Raw genomic sequence first — 21,318 nt, forward strand, 5'->3', positions numbered from 1 at the left:
ACATCTCACTTCTGATATCATCAAGAATGGTGAAGACAATCAAAGGTCTTGGCATACTAAGTTGAGGACAACCTTATGGACTGACAGGATCACACCCAAGAGGACAATTGGTAACTCCCCTTTCATGCTGGTATATGGGAAAGAAGCAAGACTCCCATCTTTGTTGGAGTTACCCTCTCTTGAATTAGCATGTCAGTTGGAATTGATAGAGAATGATGCCATGATAGTGAGGCTAGCTGAGCTAATGGAGCTAGAGGAAGTTAGAAACTAGGCCATGCATACACTTGAGGTTCATCAGGAGTAGGTCAAAAGAAATTTTGACAAAATAGGCTACTAATAGGTTCTTCAAAGAGGGAGATCTAGTTCTCAAGTGGGATGCAGACGGAGCCAAAGCTAGACGACACTCCAAATTCGATGCTATCTGGAGTGGTTCATATGTCATAATTAGTTGTAAAGAGGCCAATGCATTTCATCTCTCTAAAGCTTGATGGTGAAGTTCTTCCAATCCAAATGAATGGGATTCATCTCAAGCCTTGCTTCTAAATAGGGTCTTGATGACAATGTAAATATTAGATCAGAGGTTGTTTTGCTTTCATAAGTGCTTTTGCACCTGATACATTCTCCTTACAAGGGTGTGTACTCTAGTTTCTATCTTTTGTCCAAGTGTTGGCTCACACATGTTTTGAGTCCTGCCAATGACTAAGTGCCCAATGGATACTCAAGGCTTCTAGATCTCATGCTTAGCAAGCAAGCATCTCGTAGAGGTTGTCAAAATGTTGTCATTTTCTGACACCCTTGGTCCCTCAATGAGAACCGATAAGAGATATGTTCCATGGAGCAACACTGCCCTAGTTCAAGCGCCAAGTCAAGAAATCAAGAAAATGTTTAAGTGTTCTCTTGTCATGAGGTGGACATTGGGCCTTTCCCCTTCACCCTTGCATCTTGCCTTCATACCCTGGAGTCCATTGGTGCTTTCTCCTTCCCTTTTCCTTCATAGGAATACCAGATTTCAGAATTTGGGGAACCAGTCTACCTCTTTTGATTTTGGGAAGAGGTATCTCTTCTCCCTAAACCTTGATACTCGACCTTCCCTTTTTTTTCGGATTTCGAGATTCGGGGAACCGGTCTACCCCTTCCCTTTTTTGGAATAGGTATCCCATCTCGTCGAACCTCAAAGCCTGAACTCCCTTCCTTTTCGGATTTCAGGATTCATGGAACCGGTATGCCCCTTCCTTTTTTGGGAAGAGGTATCCTGTCTCCCAAAACCTTGAAACTAGGCCTTTCCTTCCATTCTGGATTTTGGGATTCAGGGAACTGGTCCACCCCTTCCCTTTTTGGGAAGAGGTATCCCGTCTCCTTGAACCTCAAAACTTGGCCTTTTCTTCCATTCCGGATTTCAGGATTTGGGGAACCGGTTTACCCCTTCCCTTTTTGGGATGAGGTATCCCGTCTCGCCGAACCCCAAGACCTGGCCTTCTTTTCCATTCCGGATTTTTGAGATTCGAGGAATCGATCTACCTCTTTCCTTTTTGGGAAGAGGTATCCTGTCTCTCCAAACCCTTGAAACTCTGACTTCCCTTCCTTCTCGGATTTTGAGATTCAGGGAACTAGTTTGCTCCTTCCATTCCTTCTTGGATTTCGAGATTTAGGGAACCTGGGATTAGGTATTTGTCTCCCCAAACCTCGAAACCTGAGCTTCCCTTCCTTTCTGGATTTCGGGATTCGAGGAACAATCTTTCCCTTCCCTTTTTTGGAAGAGGTATCCTGTCTCCCCAAACCCTGAAATTCGAGGTCCTCCTATTTCCTCCCTCTCATCCCTTTAGACTCCGAGGTTCCTTACTCCATTCCCTTTGCAGTCGTTTCCCAAGGGCCCAATGCCCGACCTTCGATGATTTGTAACAATTCCATATGGCATGATCAACACTAAGGATCTTAATGCTTCGCCAACTCTTGTAACTTGTCTACGTTTATTGATGGAGCCATAGGGGCACATTTACTGTATTTTGTAGGTTACCATCAACTGGAGTCCAAGGCCATGCCTATTTATGCTTACTTGATGGCCTTCATGTCAGGTTTGCATGCTCTGACTTTGGAATGTCAGGCAATCTACCTTCTAGAAGTACTATTCTTCTTGGGATTGCCTTGTCAGAGTATGAATGAGTTTCTTGCATGCACAACCATGTTAGATCTGTGCACTTCCCTATCTTCTCGAATTGACATTCTCCTGTATAGGCCAGGGTCAAGGTTTCCTCTCTTTGACCATTGGTCTCTTCTCTCTGACCAGTTCGCTATATATATGCTGCTAAGCCTCATTGTAAAGGGTTCTCTCCCCTTTGGCTTGAGCTACTTTGTGCTCTTCCACTTATCTTAAAGATTCGTATATTTTTCTTGCATTTTTGCAACTGTAAATTTGGCCATTGGCCTGAGAATGAATTGAAATCATCATTCTTACCTCTCTTTGACTTATGCATGTTGTGTATGTTTTCTTACCTTCATGATAAGTGTGTTTTGTGGCTTTCTCTCACACGCTGTATTAAATTGTTTTCTAAGTGTGACTTGTGGGAAACTTTCTCCCCTTTTGACATTTAGCAAACTTTAACTGCCATACATGCGTTGGGGTCATTCATGCAACTGAAGTTTGTGCATCTCCGAGGTATTTCAATTGATTCTTCTTGTCATTTCGGGTACAGAGAGGAACATGTCTTATCTTGGTGCATCACCTCCTTTCATTTTAGCATTTCCTTCTTCCCTTTTCCTCTGCAAGCTATTAGAATAGGTTTAAAAGTAGATTTTGGTGTGTTGAGTTGGTTCAACACCTGCATCGGGATTGAGAAGGAAGTTGGCCTTCTTCGGAGATTCAACCCCCTTGTGCAAAGTCCCACACTTCGAGGTTGTTTCCATGTTTCACAAGGTTGTTCGCAAGGGTGCAAACTTTTGCGACAACAAAAGCCAATTGGAAGTCTAACTCCCCAATATAAGGAGGCATCAATTTAGAGAATGTGCAAACTAGATCTTACATAGCGTGAACGAGACAACATATGGAGTACAAGCAATAGGGGGTTGAGGAAAAGTTCTTTGGGGATTGTAGAATGGTGATGCATTCTAGACTAGGTAAAATGCAGGTTCATTGGTGGTAGCTTAGTGTTAGACATATCCATCTGGATGATTGAATTCATGATTGGGTTGAGCATTGGTAATGTGTATGATTGGGAATGCCTATTGTCAGAAAAAAATTCGAGAGTTTTTATCACAAAAGCATAAGGCATTCTACGTGACACAACACCTTATTGTGTTATTCTTAAATGCCTTTCACAAATGGGTTCCTATCAACAACTGGTGGAAATTTCAGCTAGTGTCCCATCTTGACACTTTGTGGCTGACAGTATTTTACTAGACAACATTAGATATGCAAGAATAAGGAGATGAAAGAAATGAAAATTGAAAGATGTATTTGGCGATGGGGGTGATGGCACAAAAGATTATGAGCCAATAGAGTTGTCATCATCTACATTGACCAAGAAACTAATATAGGAGGTATCACTAGCTACCGATGCTCAATCTTTGCCTGAGATTGAGATTGAGGAGGCAGTCCCCTTACTATCAATAGTGCCAACTACATTGCCAACATCAACATCGGTTACCTTGCCATCGGCATTTGCAATTGCCACATTGCTAGCACCTACCACATTGTTAGCCATAGCACCAGTGCCAACAACATTGCTAGCCACAGTGCTAGCACTACTAGTACAACCAGCCACACTGCTAGTCATCGAGGGCATTTTACCTAAGGATATTATACTTCTTTAACCTTCCCATCATCTTTGAGGCTCTTGGTCGAGGGATTTGACCAGCAGGAGTTAGCCATGCTTGTTGAGAGTGCCCCTCCTGGTCCCATAGAGGCAACTCTGCTTGGGGTGGAGAATGTATTGGAGATTGTTGGTTAATTAAGTTTTGTAATAAAATGGATGTAATTAAGTTTTGTCCTCGACAGTTGTTGGTTAATTGACAATTACCGATGGTTGGCGTCTTCAATCAATGTCGGCTTGCCTATATATTTCTTGTTGTACTTGTAGTCGAGGCCCACACTTATGGGTTCCTATACACATTGCATATGTCTTTAATGAGAATAAAGCTATATCTCTTTGAAATATGTTTGCGATTAATTTATATTATTCTATTTTGTAGTTCTGTTACTCTCGTTTACTTTATAATTCATTCAAGTAGAATACCTGAGAAAACAATGTCGATATTTTGGGTCATGTTTGAGGACATTGTATTGTTTAGGGTCCTCAAATTACAAGCAGTTGCTACTCATTGGAAATGATTGATTGTTGGAGTGCATGGTTGTACACTAGTCTTCTATGTAGTCTTAATGGTTTCCTGTCTTTGTTCGTGAGTGCTGTGTTTCTTGTTGGCACTTGATTAGGTAGAGGTTGTCAAGAATGGTCTTCTTGTATCGTCTTGGAGCATTAGTTGATTGTGTTCACTCTAGCATTTTGGGATCTGTATCATGCTTTGGGAATTTGTTTTTAGTGGGGAAATTATGAGGAATGGAGATGTTAAAGAATGAGATCCTCTCATTGTGTACTTCCAAGTCAAGAGGAACGAGGGATAATAGTGTTTGACAACATGCATTGTCATCTTTGGTAGTGTAAAGGGAGCATGTTAGCGAGTTAGACTTAGAACATATTAGTGTGTAGTTGCAAATGTCCCTTGTTGCATCCTAAGTGCATGCTTTCGTTTTGTCTTGCTTTATCCAGTTTGAAAAAGAAGATAAAGTGTGAGTAGATTTTGACAAAGTGTACCGATAAGTTCTCGATGTTGAGGGGATGTATTTTGGTTAGTGTTTAAGTCAAGGTTAATCCCTTTGTTAGCTATGTTGCTGAAAGCTAGTACGGCAATTAAATATTGACGTGTTTAAGAGAGCAAGTGAATATGACAAAGATTGTCATGGACTGCATAATTGATCAATAGATGGTAAATTATATCAGGCACTTGGTACCTTATCATATTTTAATATAATATGCATGTCTCTTTAATATTGCAAATTAGATGTTAAATGGGTTTTTGAGAGCAGTCTTAAGGTTTTTGCAATAATAAATAGTCATGGAATTAATCATTTGACTGTCCAATGATAACTTTTAGTTTTATTAGAATAGACATGCAAAATATGAGAAGGCTTCTATGGGTGGGAAGATCAGTATTCATCAAGTCATGTTCTTGAAATTTATCATTTGACTTCCCAATGAGTCAACTTTCATGAGAATAGACCTGCAAACTGTGAGATGGCTTCTCGCAAGATACTGTTTGTCAAAACACAATTTTAAATTCATGTTACACAATCAAACTCTTAAATATGAACTTTCCTACCTGCCCATACAAGGTCACCATATAAGCTCATGTTACAAACTTAAAATTTATGTTTTTGCTATGGCATTTCAATCAGAATGCCATGTCATTAGCCAATCACTAAGTTCTATTATAACATCATTTTACTATGTTAAGTTGCATGGTTCCATCTAAAGTGGCTCTTTTCCCACAGTTGAAAATTATTAAGCGTTATACCACATTGGAAATAACCTAGAAAGAATATTCCTAATTTTCGATCCTGCTTGTCCAAATTTCCATCTTCAAATTGATGCAAACTTGATTGTGTCGATTTGTTTGACGTGATGGAACTATTTACCCCATATGTTAGATGATTTTTATATAGGGTCCTATAATATTGTAATGGCCCCGTTTGGGATTTATCTCCATTTAATCCTGAGACAACAATTCTAGCTTTAAATTAGAGTTGTAATATATTAATAAATATAATTATATCAAATTTGAATACTTTTTATTATACAATTCTAAGAATAGTTCGGAGGGTAGAACTTATCTTGATAACTTTCTCTGATTGGCAAAGGGAGTGTAATGCCCCCTTGCATGCTGCCAAGGACAAGATGCTACTGCCTGTAACTTAATAACAGTTCTGATCTGTTCTGATCGATGGATGCTCGCATTGGATACTCTTGATTCCTTTCCTTTATATCTCTCAATGTGAGAGAGAGGTCACGCCTCTTCATTATGTATGCCCTTTGGCAAGAGACACACCCTTTGACCATCAGAACTTTTCACAATCAGATCTGCACTTATTACTCTCAAATTGTCCTTTTAGATGTGCATGCATTCCTTATCAAATTTGCATGTATCTTTACACATATTCTGCACTTATTCATTATACATGGACTGCATATGTTCTTTAATACAAGTCTGAAGCACTCTTCATAATTATCTGTGCTATGTCTGCTCTATATCAGAAATATATCTCATTCGATGCGTATCTCTATCTTACCTTCACACTTCCATAACTCCCTCTCCCTTCATCATTTTCAATCTCTGTTTATGCCTTCCAAAGAACGTGATTCCTTTTGAAAGACACACTGTTTCTAACATATATACCTCCTTCAAAAGAGGCGACTTTACAAAGGAACGACCTTTATTACTTTGTTAATAAAACACCAAACAAATACTAATATTATGTCTTATTTGTAATAAACACCAAGAGCTAATATTAAGAAATCGTACCATTAGTGATGATGAAATCACATTATTATGAAGTCACATCAGATCTTCATTATGCATTTGTTGTATACTTATGTTGCTTTCTTAATCAAATATAATCGCTGCATATCCTAATTAATTGCCGCCTTTGATTGAATCGACATTTAATAGAGTCTGCACATTATGATGAATCACCACCTTTAATAGAATCGACCTCTTGAATGATCAGCATATTAGTTTGTTTGCATATTTAGTCACTAAGCACCACCTTAACGTTTATTAATATGAACATATTAACTATTGTGTAGTCGGCATAGAATGCGTATCGTTATGTTTGATAATTTTGGTTACTCGATAGTGTATTAATTAATTGTATTAAGTGGGTTGTCACTCTTGGGTAGTTATGTGTCGGTTGGTTGACGACTGTGCTCCTCTCGGCAACTGTCGGGTCCTTTAAAAATGTTGTGTACCACCAAGGAAAGTAGTACGGTATAGTCGGGTCTATTGTTATCCTTGGCCGACCATCTCTGGTCTTCTTCTCTGTAATAATTGCATGTGCGAATAAAGATATATTTTATTGCCGTGTTTGGTATGCATTGCCATGTACATTATTATTTCTTGTATTTAATTTACCTGTTGTAGCGATAAACATTTTGGCGTCGTTGCCTTAAAGGAAGTCGGGTCAGTCTTGACTGATTCATGCCCGTAGACCCCAATAAAAGTGAGAAGAGGCCACACGATGGTCAAGACCAAGTGATTAGGTGATTCGCTGACCCTCGGCAGGAGGAAGTCACAGGGACAAGTCGGAGCGTGAAAGTATCCAGAGTGTTGGGACGCTGGAGGTGGATGTGTAGAGGACGCACACGTGGTCGAGAGTGCAAGGAAAGCACTGGAACATAGCAGTCAGAACAGTCCACCCAGGTCCGACACACCTGGAAGTACTCGAAATGCTGGGGACATTGAAGGTGGACGTGTAGAGGACGCCTGCGTGGCTGAGAGTGCTGGGAAATCATCGAATCGTAGCGGTCGAAACAATCCACCCAGGTTCGGCACCCAAGGCGGATACACAAGGTACCTTCCGAGTGAAAACAATGGCGAACACCCAGGAGAAGCATAAACTGTCGAAGTTCACGGGGGATGGATTAGAGGACCCCATATAACATTGCAAAACATGTATAACCATTTGGGAGGCAAATGGCCAAGATGACCAAGATTACTGGTTGAAGGCGTTTCCGGCCACCCTTCGGGGGATGGCAATTGATTAGTATATTGATCTCGTCGCCTAGTACAAAACAAGATGGAATAATCTGAAGAAGGCCTTCGAGGAGGAATTCAAACTCTAGAGGGATGATAATGAGATCGTGGCCGAAATCTATAATATCGAGCAAAGGAATAATGAGAGTGTACGTGCTTACAACTGTAGGCTCAAGGAACTATTGAAGAAGATGGAGAACTAGCCAGCCGACGGGTTGGAGAAGAGGTGGTTCACGAAGGGATTGATACCACTGGGCAAGAAGATGAAAGTAGTGCCTTCGTCCTCGTACGCTGATGCTTGCAATCGGGCAATGGATATCGAGAGTGAAAACAAAACCTCCTCCTGAGAGAAGAGGAAGATCGACAATGATGAGAGCCTCAGAGGTAGCACTGACGAAGAATCCAAAACCGTACAAGCACTTCGACAGGATATGTTGAGAATGATGAAAAAATTGAAGGTTGAGAAAGGAGCCAACAGAGAAGGTAATGAACTATGGTATACTAAGTGCAAAAGTGGGGCACACGAAAGGTAATTGTCCTAGAAATATGTTTTGTGAAATTTGCGAAGTGCTGGGGCATTCAATCAAGGAGTGCTCGTACAATTTGAAGATGAGAAGTACACAAGTACTCTTCACACAGGGAGAGTCCAACCCATCGAAATCACAAAATGTATTGCCAAGTGGTTATGAAAATCAACGAGGGCGAAACCAAATACAGTACGACCCCAGAGGACGTCCTATCATACAGTGCCGACAATGTAGTGAATGGGGACACTTTGCGAGAGATCGCTAGAACAAGAAAGACAATGTACAGTTATTGTGCAAATGGTGTGGTCTAGGTGACCATGAAGACACCAACTATCCAAAGCAGATAGGGGTAAATATGTTGGACGTCAAAGAGCCAGACAAGGAGGTACTCGCAATCACGAGGTTACAAAGAAAAAAAGCAGTGTACCCTGATCCCTATGCGGAGAAGGAAAGACTCCAACAGGCAAAGGCTGATGTTGAATGGGCAATGGCAGAGGAGCGAATGACCTCACATGATGTTGCCACTACTCCACCATAGTCGGAGTCCAAGAAAACAATCATAAAACAGATGTTGCAAGCTACCGTACGGGTACTAGTATTGGTTTTTGACCTTTTGCACACTATGCCACAATTGAAACTGGCCCTCACAAATGTAGTTGGTGACAACATCATCGGCCAGGAATGTAGCCAGCTAGCAACAAAATCACTTAGCATGTTCGCCATGGACCCCATGTCGGCAGCAAAACCAACTGGCACGTTTGCCACAGACCACATGTTGCTTACTGTGAGTATTGGCCGAGAGACAACCATAGTAGAAATGGAGATCATGGGACGGAAGCTGACCAATACCATCGTGGACGGTGGCTCTGGAGTAAATGTATTGTCGGAAGAAACATAGAGTGGTCTGGGAAAACCAACTCTCTGGCCACCAACATTCTAGCTTGTAAGTGTCGACCAACATGTTATCAAACCCTTGGGAATACTTATGGCACAAAAAGTTATCGGCACCCAACATTTCTTCCTCAACTTCATTGTCATTCCACTAGAGAAAAAGGTCTATGATGCCCTCCTCGGAAAAGGTTGGCTGATCATGGCGAAGACAAATCATAACTGGAATAAGAACACACTCTCCATCGAGAGTGAAGGGCGTAAATATGTGATTGACTTGAGGAACCAGGCAGTGAGTGAAGAATTGGCATCCTCCGACTCAGAGTTTGAGGGTGGAGAGTTGATGGGAGGAAAGACATGGAACCCATTGACGAAGGGCTGCTTGAGTTGGAAGATTGCTCTGACGATGAGATGAGATCCCTCAATGGACTCTTTCACTAGCAGATGGAGGACTATGAGGTCTTCCACCCTGGTTGTAATATGTTGGAGATTAGGGAGATCAAAGAGGTTGGCGAAGGTACGGATGAAGTCCCTACGACCGAGGGAGTGGTACGGGAGGATACCCCTACGGTCGAGGGAGTGGTACAAGAGAATGTCCATATGGCCGAGGGAGTGGTACGATAGGTCACTGCTATGACTGAGGGAGTGGTACATTAGATTACTCTTGCGGCCGAGGGAGTGGTATGACAAGTCATCACTGCGGCTGAGGGAGTGGTACGAGAGATTACCCTACGATTGAGGGACTGGTACGACAGGTAGTTGAGGGAGTGGTACGTCATGTCACCACTACGACCGAGGGAGTAGTACAACATGCTACCTTGAAGGATGTTGCTGTAACAAAAGCAGAGAGAGTGGTATGAGACATCCCCACGATCGAGGCAGTTGTCGTGACAGAATAAGAGGAACCGCCCACGGCTGAAGGGGAAGTTTAGACACGACAGAAAGAATTACTGACACTTGGTAGAGTTATAGCCAAGGTCAAATTTACAGCCACAAAGTTGTCCTCTTCTGCCCACTTGGTACCCACAAAATCACTTAGACTGGTGATGCTTCTCGGAAAAGCCACAACCGTGGGCATACTATTTCAGAAGGTGCCTGAAGGACCTACGTAGACAACGCAGGTACATGTGCAGAAAGTGGCCCTAGCAATTGAAGGGGTGCTACGGAAGGAAATAAATATGGTCGAAGGTGTGGTACATGGAAAGACCCCTACGGATGGCGGGGTGGTACGGGATGGAACTCCTACGGTTGAAGGTATGGTACATGAGAAAACACCTACGATCGAAGGTATAGTATGTGAGAAAACACCTACGGCTGAAGGTATGGTACGTGAGAAAACACCTATGACCGAAGGTATGGTATGTGGAGAGACAACTACGGCCGAAAGTATGGTACGTGAGGAAACACCTATGGAAAGTATGGTACGTGGAGAGACACCTACGACCAAACATATTGTACGTGGAGAAACACCTTTGGATGGCAGGGTAGTATGGAAGAAAATACCTACGGCTGAAGGCATGGTGACACCCACGGTCGAAGGCATGGTCACACCTACAACCGAAGGTATGGTATGCGGACAAACACCTACGAATGGCAGGAGGAAACCCCTACAACTGGAAGGGTGGTACAGGAGCCAGCCAGGTTAGATACTCCCATGGCAAAGGTGGCTCATTTTGCTGTCAGGGGTGGTACAGGAGCCAGCCAAGTTAGATACTCCCATGGCAGAGGTGGCCGGTTTGGCCCGTTTTGCTATAGTTGTTTGGAAGACTTCTTGTTTTTTTGGGGGGATGATGTAGTCGGCATAGAATGCTTATCGTTATGTTTAATAATTTTGGTTACCCGACAGTGTATTAATTAATTGTATTAAATTGGTTGTCACTCTCGGGTAATTATGTGTCGGTTGGTTGACGGCTCTGCTCCTCTCGGCAACCGTCGAATCCTTTAAATATGTTGTGTACTGCCAAAGAAAGTAGTACGTATAGTCGGGTCCATTGTAATCCTTGGCCGACCATCTCTGGTCTTCTTTGTAATAATTGCATCTGCGAATAAAGATATATTTTACTGCCGTGTCTGGTATGCATTGCCATGTACATTATTATTTCCTGTATTTAATTTACCTGTTGTAGTGGTAAACATACTGTCCAGTTCTTAATTAATCGCTGTCTTTACAAGATGTAGTCATTGCTCTTATCATAACTCACTACTTCCAAAACACTGCTATTGATGTATTTCAACCGTTGTTTGTTCCATCTCTGTTTTTTCATAAACTCCTTGTGATTGCTTTGCCTTATAACCATGGCTTGTTATCTATACAAATTGCCACTATTATTAACATAGCAATCACTGCTCTTGTATTCATTAATCTTCTTTGAGTATCGGTGCTCTTGCTAATAATATCGCTTCTTTCTTCATAAAGTCACTGTTATAAAACATAACAGTTTCCTTCAAATAAACTTATTGACATTGCTTGCTTGTAGTCGGCTGTATTTGTTTTCTAATGCAGAATGTTTTCACATTGTTTTACACATTAATTGCTGCTTGTAAAGTGCTTCCCTTGATGCTTAAAGCCGGTTACCTTTCTTGTATACAAATCTGCTTTATGTATTAATTGCAGTCATAAAAAAAATCACCAAGGCATACAAAGTCAACCATATGAAGGTCGCAACAATTATGTCTTTGGCACTCAAGATAATAGTGTGACATTCCATCTCAAGATCCTAGTTCAGAAGTTTGTTAAGAACACATACTTTATTCGGCTGTCATATCCTTTGTAGTTGGCTATCATGTATATATATATACCTTCACAAAGTCATTGCTATGAATTAATCATTAAAGTTTGCTCTTGATTACCATGACTTACTCTGTCCTTGTGATTACCATCAAATGGAGCTGGCCTTTAACAGTAATGATGATAACCTTGTGCACTTGCTTCCGCATCAATGATAAGCCATAATGACAAACAATTCCAACAATCCTTAGAGATAATACAATGAGCTTTCTCCATATTAAGGATACTTGACTGAACCTTGTTTGGGGACATCACAAATATGTACATATCCAAGAAAGGAAGGTTCCTCAAATAGAAATAGGATCAATAAAATTACTATTTGTGCATATGTGTATATCATGTAAACCTGTGCCAACATGTTTCTTGATCATTGGTCGTGAGTTATTCTTAAGGTATGGTGGGTACCAATTCAGTGCAAGTTTATACTACCTTTGGATGCATAATTTATAGGGTTTACCATATGGTGTGATGTATTCAAAGGCTTTGAATGACAGGGAATATCTCCACTTTTATAAATAGATGAGGGTTCTGTTCTATTTTTCATTAATTATTGAAAATGATAATTTATACACTGCTTGTATTATCCATATGTTTTGTGCATCTCTCTCTATTATTGGATGTTCATGTGTATACTTATGAAGTGAATTATGTGGATTAATAAATGAGTATATTTTGGTGAACAGATTTGTCACTGGGATTGTTTCTCCAAAACTGACCCTGTTTGCCCGAAGAGTAGTGACAACCGTTCCAACAGTTGTAGATATTGTTGTGAAACTGCAATCTTCCTTTGTGTTTGAGAGGGGCAGCTCCCTCATGTAATGAGGTTTTTAAGGATTTTCGTATACTTGTAACTTGAAAGTACATAAAAGAGAAAACACAAAACTAGAGAAAGCTGAATAACAGAAACCCCAATGGAATATGAATACCAACTGAGATTCTACAACAAACAACAGATTAAAAAGGGGGTTTATTAGCAAACTTATTTAGATGTGCAATTACGATGAACGGAGGATGACAAATCTCAACATACGAAGAGATAGTCTATTTCGACACATTCAAACTGGGATACCAAAGTCTACTTGTGTACTATTACATCAATTCCACAGATTATCAAATGGTTTGCACAGATACATAAAGAGATTACTAATTTGACATACGAGAAAATGGTAATAATAATAGATGAACACATTTAGAACACACGAACCAAAATGTATTCTTCATTATCCTCTTGAAATGTTACAATTTAAAAAACCCTTTTGTACATAGTATAAAGCTAAAAGTTTCTCTGGAAATCTCTGCAAAGTTTTGCCTCTGTAGGAAGTCTCCCCTTTTATAGTGCAAAAGCCTTGTATTTATATGCTCTCTATAATAACTAACCTATAACCACTTTATATAACTACTTAGGTAACCACTTTTCATAACCACCTAAGTGATCACTTTTTGTAAGCACTTGAGTAATTACTTCTAATAACTACCTTATTGGGAACAAGTTAGGATTTACCTAACTTTTATTAAGTCCAAATTCTATTTTCAGTAATAATAAGTGACATAAGTCACTTCTCCAAAAATATATGTAGAAACTTGTGACTTTGAAGAAAGACTCAACTGTTGACCTTGTCAAGATAGTTTTTCATCTTTGTCCACTTTACCTCTAGTAACCTTTGAAGTCATTCTGACATTGAGCATTGTCTACACTTGTATTCTTCATCACCTATCAAGAATTTGAACTTTCATTAGGCTCAAAGTAACCACTTTTATGCAACAACTTTTGCATCAACTTGACAAATGCATTTTAGAACGAATTGTCACTCGCCATCAAAGTATTTACAACCTTTGTTCACTAAGTGTGCATCATTTCAAAGTTTTGGATGTGAACTTTATGCATGCTGGTTTTGCTTAAAGTTCCTAAGGCTTGCCATTCTAATATTCATCCTCGCTAGGATTTATGAAGTGGATTATCCTAATTGATGCTACCATTCTTTTTGTACCTCTTTGACAGGATCTGCACAAATGTTCCTGATTCAATATGCCATTCAAATTCGTATAGAGGAGCAGGCTAAACTCTTAATATTTTCTGCAAAATTTACAAATGATTTCACCATTTCTGCTAAATTTACCTTATCATAATTCATCATCATTTTTATCAAATCTGGGAGTTTTATAAATGGCATAAATAAAATCTATTAAATTGCTTCTCCTCCTTGGAACCGCTTGCTTCTTGCATTCAATGATTAAACGAAGATGAACTTGGTGATAGGCCTAAAGAAACAGTAGCAATACCAAGACTGGACAAAAAGATTGCTTGTGTTTGAAATAATGAAAATGATTCACATTCCTGGGAACAATTTTTCTTGCTGTCATTAAATAAATGTATTGAATTTGGAAACACTTTATTACCTTTTGCGCACTAAGAAAACATGATCAGAAGCTCCCACCGGTCTAAATGGCATCTTAATAATAAGGTTTAGGGTGTCCTCAGGATAGCCATTGTGGGCATGAAGGTCAATCATGGATACCTACTAATAAATTATATATGCAATGCAATTCACATGGTTGTAGTATATACAGCCTTCATGCACTTAGAACACTAACAAAGCTTACAAAGTTAAGACATGTTCGAGAGTTCTCCATTAATTCAAACATTTTGAGAGCTTCCTTACAAAATCCATTTTTTGTACAATTTGTAATCATTTCATTTCATTCCTTGAAATGACATATCTTAGAGGCGTTTGGTCAAATGGTTCATGTGCTTTGTCTGGCTACACTACCATAAGAGGCATGTGGGAAAGAGGTGAGGTTCGGCCTCCTATTGATTGCACTTGCTTGAAAGTTTGCAAAGCCTTTCCAATAGATCCATTATGTGTAGCTTGCATTGATTGCACTCCATGAGATTGACATCTCCTTGAGGCATCTTGTTGAACATCTTACATGCCATTCTTTGCTTCCACATTTAGCTCATATGTTTACCTAGGCTTTTCCAACTTATTATATTTGATAAAAATTCTATTCTGCATTATTTTTTGTAAATTTTCATTTCTTGGTTCTAAAGCTTCAATTGGTGCATAGTAAGGAGGCAGTTGGTAGAGGTCACAATTACACTTTACTCCGACTGCTCGTATGTGCTTGAAAGTTTCTAAAGCCTTCTCAACAAAGCCATTTTGTGTATATTGTGAAGCTATGGTGTTCCCTAAGATGCCATTTCTCTAAGGCACTTTGCTAAACAGTTCATGCGCCTAGTCTATACATCCACTTTGTATGTATGTTGGTCAGAACAATTATTGCTTCGAGGTTCCTACTTTGGTGAAGGTGTGGAAGATGCTACTCAAAGGTTGTTGAAGGTGGGTAAGATGCTACTCAAGGGTTGTGGAAGTCATCTTCATGCTTGTCAATTGCTTTTGCTTGAAAGTTTCTAAAGCCTTCACAACAAATCTATTTTGTGCATTTCTAGCAATCATTGCGCCATGAGATGACATCTCTTCGAGGTGCTTTTGCCAAATGGTTAATGTGGCTTCTCTATGCTTTCACATTTGTCATGCATTTCTTCTTATGCATTATTTTTCATGTGATAACACTTCTTTTAGCATCCAGCAAAACAGTTCACATGCCATGTTTATGATGTGATAACACGCTCAATAAAATTGTTGTCTTGCTTTCACATTTTGTATGCGTATCCGCCAGGGGCCATGACAATTACATTTGACAAAATCTCTTTATACTTCGCATTTTATAGTTTCTGGTTGCATCGCTCGAAGGTTTCTAAAATCTTTTCAACAAATCCATTTCGTGCTTATGTTGCATACAAAGCAGCCACATCCCTTTAAAATGTCCTACCAAACAGTTTAGGCGCTTTCTCTATGTTTCCACATTTTGAATGCTGTCGACTAGTTCAATTGTAACTGCAATATCTGACAAAAATCTCCAAACAATAATTTTTTAATGGATGTTCATAACCTATTTCAAGGCTTTCAAGGATTTGTTTCAGCTTTTGAAGATTCGACGGAGTTAGTTTTTTGGGTAGTTATAATAACTACCTTACCTTTGTTTAGTATCAACCTTTTAGTTTTTTTGGGTAGTAATAATAACTACCTTACCTTTGTTTAGTATCAACCTTTAAGCATACTTTCCAAATCATCTCAAGTTGGTGATAATTGTAAAAGGCCGGTGAAGACTGCAATTACTTGAGACAATTTGCCAATAATCGCAACGCAATGGTTGTGCTTTCCACATCTTTTTGTTTTGTTTTGGGTAGTTATGATAACTATTTAGCCATCAGTGATTTAGGGGTAGTCGCAAAGTTATTAGCCTTCAGAAAGTTACCGAGTACATAAAAATGGTGATGGGTTTCAATTTTCCCTTTGTCATCGATGTTAGTTACAAAGTTGCTAATTGTATGCAAAGTGCCGATTAACACTAAACGTTTACTTCATTATTGACTACATAAACTTTTTCAGCAACTTAGAATTAATTGGCAGCTTTTATCAAACTGTCGATCTTTCTCTTGTTTAGAGCATAATTAGGAGTAGCCAAGTCAGATAGAACGACTGATAATCCCCTTGATCTTGATAGCTATTGAAACAAAAATTAATAACTTCAAAGATAGTATTGGATGTCACTTTGACAAGCCATCAAAACGGTCAATTTAACATTGTCAATTCTTTGTTATCAATGTAAAGAGGCGTCTTCATAACTTCTTTGGCCACATACAACACTTTATGAAGTCAGCAAATTGCCAATTCAACTTATCATCATTGACATTTGGAGAAATGTTACCAACCATTATTGCCTTTTGAAAAGTTGGTTACCAAGATCGACAATTTGGAGGAAGTTGCTAAGCTATGTGAAACTCTGATGAATATTTACTTTTCCTTTGTCATCGACTTATGAAGACAAGTTGACAATTGGAATATCATTATCGATATGCTTTGCATACCTAATCTTTGTTGTCCTTATTGGTCCTTGAGGAAGAGTTACAAATTTGCATGTAATTTTTAAATGATGAAAACTTCATGCATTTTTGGAGTTTATTACAATTTCACAACCTATGGACAGCACAAACTTAGAGCTTGCACTTTTTCAAAACCTTTAGTTTTATCAAATTCTTTTTAAGACTTAAATTTCATTGACTTCAACATGGGTTCTGTCATTAATCCTAGTGCTACTCATCACTTCAAACCTCAACTTTGTAGGAAATCATAACTCTATTTTATAACCCCACAAAGACTTCATAAAGCCTATTTGCCAAACCTATAAAGGTGATGAACAAGACAACATAGGTAACTTTTCACTAGGATGATATGTTTACACAAAACTTGGCCAGATTGTTGATACTACCACTCAGAGTAAAACCCATAAATCTAAGTCCATTTAAATCAAATAAAACCTTCAATTTAATTGTTTCCATGAATCAATAAGTGAAAATTGAAGCTTTAAATTTTTTCAATCTGGAAGACTTCTCGAGTTGAAAAATTTCCACGTTAGGCAAAACATTACCATGAACACTCGCAAAGAGAGTAAAATACCATAAATCTAAGTCCATTTAAATCAAATAAAACCTATGATTTAATTACTTTTGTCAATCAATAGGTGAAAAAATGAAGCTTTAAAATCTTTCAATTTGGAAGACCTCCCGAGTTGAAAACTTGCCACCACTTTAGGCGAAACATTACCATGAACATCCACATGGAAGGATTTTGCTTTATTACACAAATTTTCAAATTTAATTATTTTTGTAATGCTTGGTAAGTTATGCTTCGGGACGATGAGAGATTCAGAATTTGCAAACGACTAGGGATTCTTTGGCCACAAGATTATTAGTTCAAGGATTTTGATGCAAACAGTTCAAATTTTGATTTGTTTATAAATGGGGCTTACAGTATATTAGCTATTGTATATACTTAAAGTTAGTCTTTGAAGGGATTAAGTAGATCTTGAGGAACCTGTTCTAACAATAACTAATAAAAGCATATAATTTTAATATGTTCTGTATCATTTTAATTTTTTATTTTATTTAAAGATATGGGATTCTATAAGGGATGCCCAACCCACAACATGGAAGAAAATATGAAAAGTATACTAAACTCTTGTTGTCACATACCACACAATGGTGTAATAGGCATAAAAGACACCTAAAATGGGCATACTATTAGCCCTTTTTCTAGTGTAATTTGGGAACCATATGCTCCATTGATAGATGGAGAGCCACTGGAAGGAGAAATAATAGGCAAAAAGTTTCTATCATATACAATTCTAATAATCTTCCCTTTGTCCTCCATCAACATTTGTCATAACTACCTCCTCCTTTGGGGCCTTGGTCACAATGATATCATTTCATAGTTACTGTGAGATGCGTCTCCAGACCCCTGGTATGCATATCTAGTACTGGGATTCATCTCCCATCTGTAAAACATCCCCAAAGACTTAAGGGTTTGCAAGGTGTGTGATACATGTCTTTCAACGTCTCCAATGTCTCCCATTTTAAGTTTTGTCGTCTCCCACACAAATTTTAGGGTAAAATGCAAACAAAACAAAAAGCAAGGCACATAAAGGAAAAATGTGATGCTTGAAGGAAAAAACATGGCTGGAAGAACTTCTGTTGGTGTTGGAAATAAGCCACACCTGGACCGACGATGGACTGGTCCAAAAGGGGCCAGTAGATCAGTGGTAGAGCACTCCAGTAGCGTATGGAAGGTCCTAGGTTCGAGTCCTAGCTGGTCCATGTCTCAACATGTTATCAGAGCCAGGTCCAGGCTAGGAGCCCCAAGCACACGAGAGGTGTGGCTTAAGGGGGGGTGTTGTTGTTGGAAATAAGCCACACCCGAACCGACGATGGACTGGTCCAAGAGGGGCCAGTAGCTCAGTGGTAGAGCACTCCAGCAGCGTATGGAAGGTCCTAGGTTCGAGTCCTAGCTGGTCCATGTCTCAACAACTTCCACATTTCCCTAATAGATATTGCGAACCTATTTAATATTTTCGATTTCCATGCACTCTGCCTAGTCCCTAGCGAGCACCATATCACAGTATAGTCTCTATGTAATATTTAATATCGTGCAACCTATTGCACACTATATAGTCCCTTACCTATAAGTATTCATTCTGCCTATAAGTCTGTATGGCATAAACAAAACTATTAAAAAAACCTATGCATATTTTTATCAAATATAAAATACATTATATTCATATATTAATATTTTAATATATATTTATTATATTATATTTTTAATATTGTTTTTATTATGTTTTATATATTTAAAATGTTATTTTATTATTTTTAATCACGGTGTCTCCAAGTACCCCTGTCTCCCGGTAACCTTGCATCATTTAGAGATGAGTGAGAAGCAATCTTCCCAGATTGCAATTTTAAATTTTCTTTGTTTGGACTATTGCCTTGTACATTCCGAGATGATTCGGAGAGAAGCAATGTGACCCTTCAAAACAATTAGGATTTGGATCTTTTACAGTCAACTGAGATAAACAAACTCCTTTCCATCAAGTATAGATTTTTTGGAAGAGGAGGGCTTGCCAGCTTGACAATTAGCAGCAATTTGCCTCACTTGGAAACACTTACAACAGTGAAAAGGAACATTTTTATAGTCCAATATCTGTTTCCACACCTTGTTCTCAACCTGGAGCCACACTTCTTCTGGCAGCCATTTTGAAATATGAATCTCTACTTGGATATGTGCTGCTGTAGAATGAATAAGACAATTAATGGCTGTTTCAATTGCCATAGATCTTCCCAGAGTATTTCCAATACCATGAAAATATGGACCAACGCAAAATTGAAGAGGAAGATATGGCAAATGAAACAAAGAAATGTCACTGATTTGCATAGTGAAACAAAGAAACGTTGAGCTTAAGGATAGATTTCAGTCAAATCCTTTATAAAAGAATCTCATTTTTTAGGTATCTAGGCATAGAACTCAATCAACCTAGGTTTGTTGGCTGCACCTGTTGTGTATCTACTTGGATTCTTCTTGCAGAAACTACAAGTGTGGGGTTTTGGGAATCCAAGTGACATTTATCCTTGAAACACATATGAAAGCACTTACATTGTTTTTGCAAGATTACATTTAGGACTACAACTTTTTCAATACATATTGTATCGGTATTATGAACCAACAGGTGCAGTAACATATGAAAATTTTATAAATGAAATGCAAGCAAGCTATGTAAATCAAATAGATGTGATTGTCAAATGCTTATCACACTACATGTCATGAGATGTCCAATAACAAAATTTAAAGGTGTCTTATAAAAACTGTCACTGACTATCAAGTTGCCTTGATACTTGTCATAAAAACACAAGAATATGACCTAGTTTAGTCAAAATACTAAGCCAACTAAACAATAATGCAGATGCAGAACACCAAAAATGCTTTGAAAGGAAGAAATGCTTTCAAGTGGGACACTATGATACTCCAGTTATTCGAAGCCATCTATTTGTTACTCATGTTACCTTGCAACCGATATATCCTCTGTATATTGGAATCTGTTTCTTTCTGCTATAACAGTAAAAAATATATAAAGAACAAAGATTGGCATAGGTTTTTGTTTTGGTATTAAAAGCATCTCTCGGATATAAACCATTTTATACTTTTCTCAACATTTTTGGCTCTTTGAAAATTTGTCTAGAAGGGCTGATTTTCATCAAGAATAGTGTCTACATAATTGCACATTTGTTTTTCCCTGACTAATTGGCTTATTGTCAATACAAATGCTTTGCTTAAAAAATAAACTTAATTTTTATTTTTTGCGTCCAAGACATAATTTACACTTCTTTTCTGCTTTCAAACCTTTACACAATGCACATCTAACTTGATTTTTCTTGTATGTTAAATGAGTTTATTTAGTCATTTGCCTGAACATATGCTATTTTATCAGGTGGTTGATGAGGAGATGGCCAGAAGATCTAGATTCTTCCCGAAGTAGCATTGAGGACCCATCTGAATGTGGATTCTTGGGGGATCAGTAATATCTTTTTCGTAGTCTCTCTTCAATGCAGCTTAACTTCTAAGTTCTCTCACATTTTAAATTATATACCCTCTTGTTTTTATTAGTAAGATGTCAATAAAGCATCTGAGTCATGTTTCATTGCACTGTTTATCAAATTTTAATGTTCTTATTCTTTGTGAAAAGATCACTGGTAGAATATTCATAATCATATTGTTCAAAGTTGAAACGGGCCAGGCTGAAGCCATGTAATAGTCCATGTTAGCTCTTTTCATTTTTTGTCAACAATCCCCATATTCTAAGTACACTTTTTAAAGGATTATACCATTATTTATTGAAAGACTCTATATGCAACTACTTCTATGA

General features: G+C 38.6%; 1 protein-coding gene across 5 annotated transcripts in view; it reads left to right on the forward strand.

The window, feature by feature from the left end:
* Positions 1–21,318, forward strand: part of LOC131053387 (uncharacterized) — a 207,984-nt gene that overhangs the window by 76,244 nt on the left and 110,422 nt on the right. For 4 of the 5 annotated variants that reach the window (XM_057987989.2, XM_057987993.2, XM_057988014.2 and 1 more), the window contains one exon: positions 20,884–20,970. The exons of the other annotated variant lie outside the window; for it this stretch is intronic. In XM_057987989.2, the coding sequence (XP_057843972.2) occupies positions 20,884–20,970 (87 nt within the window). The remainder of the gene's footprint in view (positions 1–20,883; positions 20,971–21,318) is intronic. 5 annotated transcript variants of the gene reach the window in all.

This window comes from Cryptomeria japonica, chromosome 7 (genome assembly GCF_030272615.1).
Source record: "Cryptomeria japonica chromosome 7, Sugi_1.0, whole genome shotgun sequence".
Taxonomy (NCBI): Eukaryota; Viridiplantae; Streptophyta; class Pinopsida; order Cupressales; family Cupressaceae; genus Cryptomeria; species Cryptomeria japonica.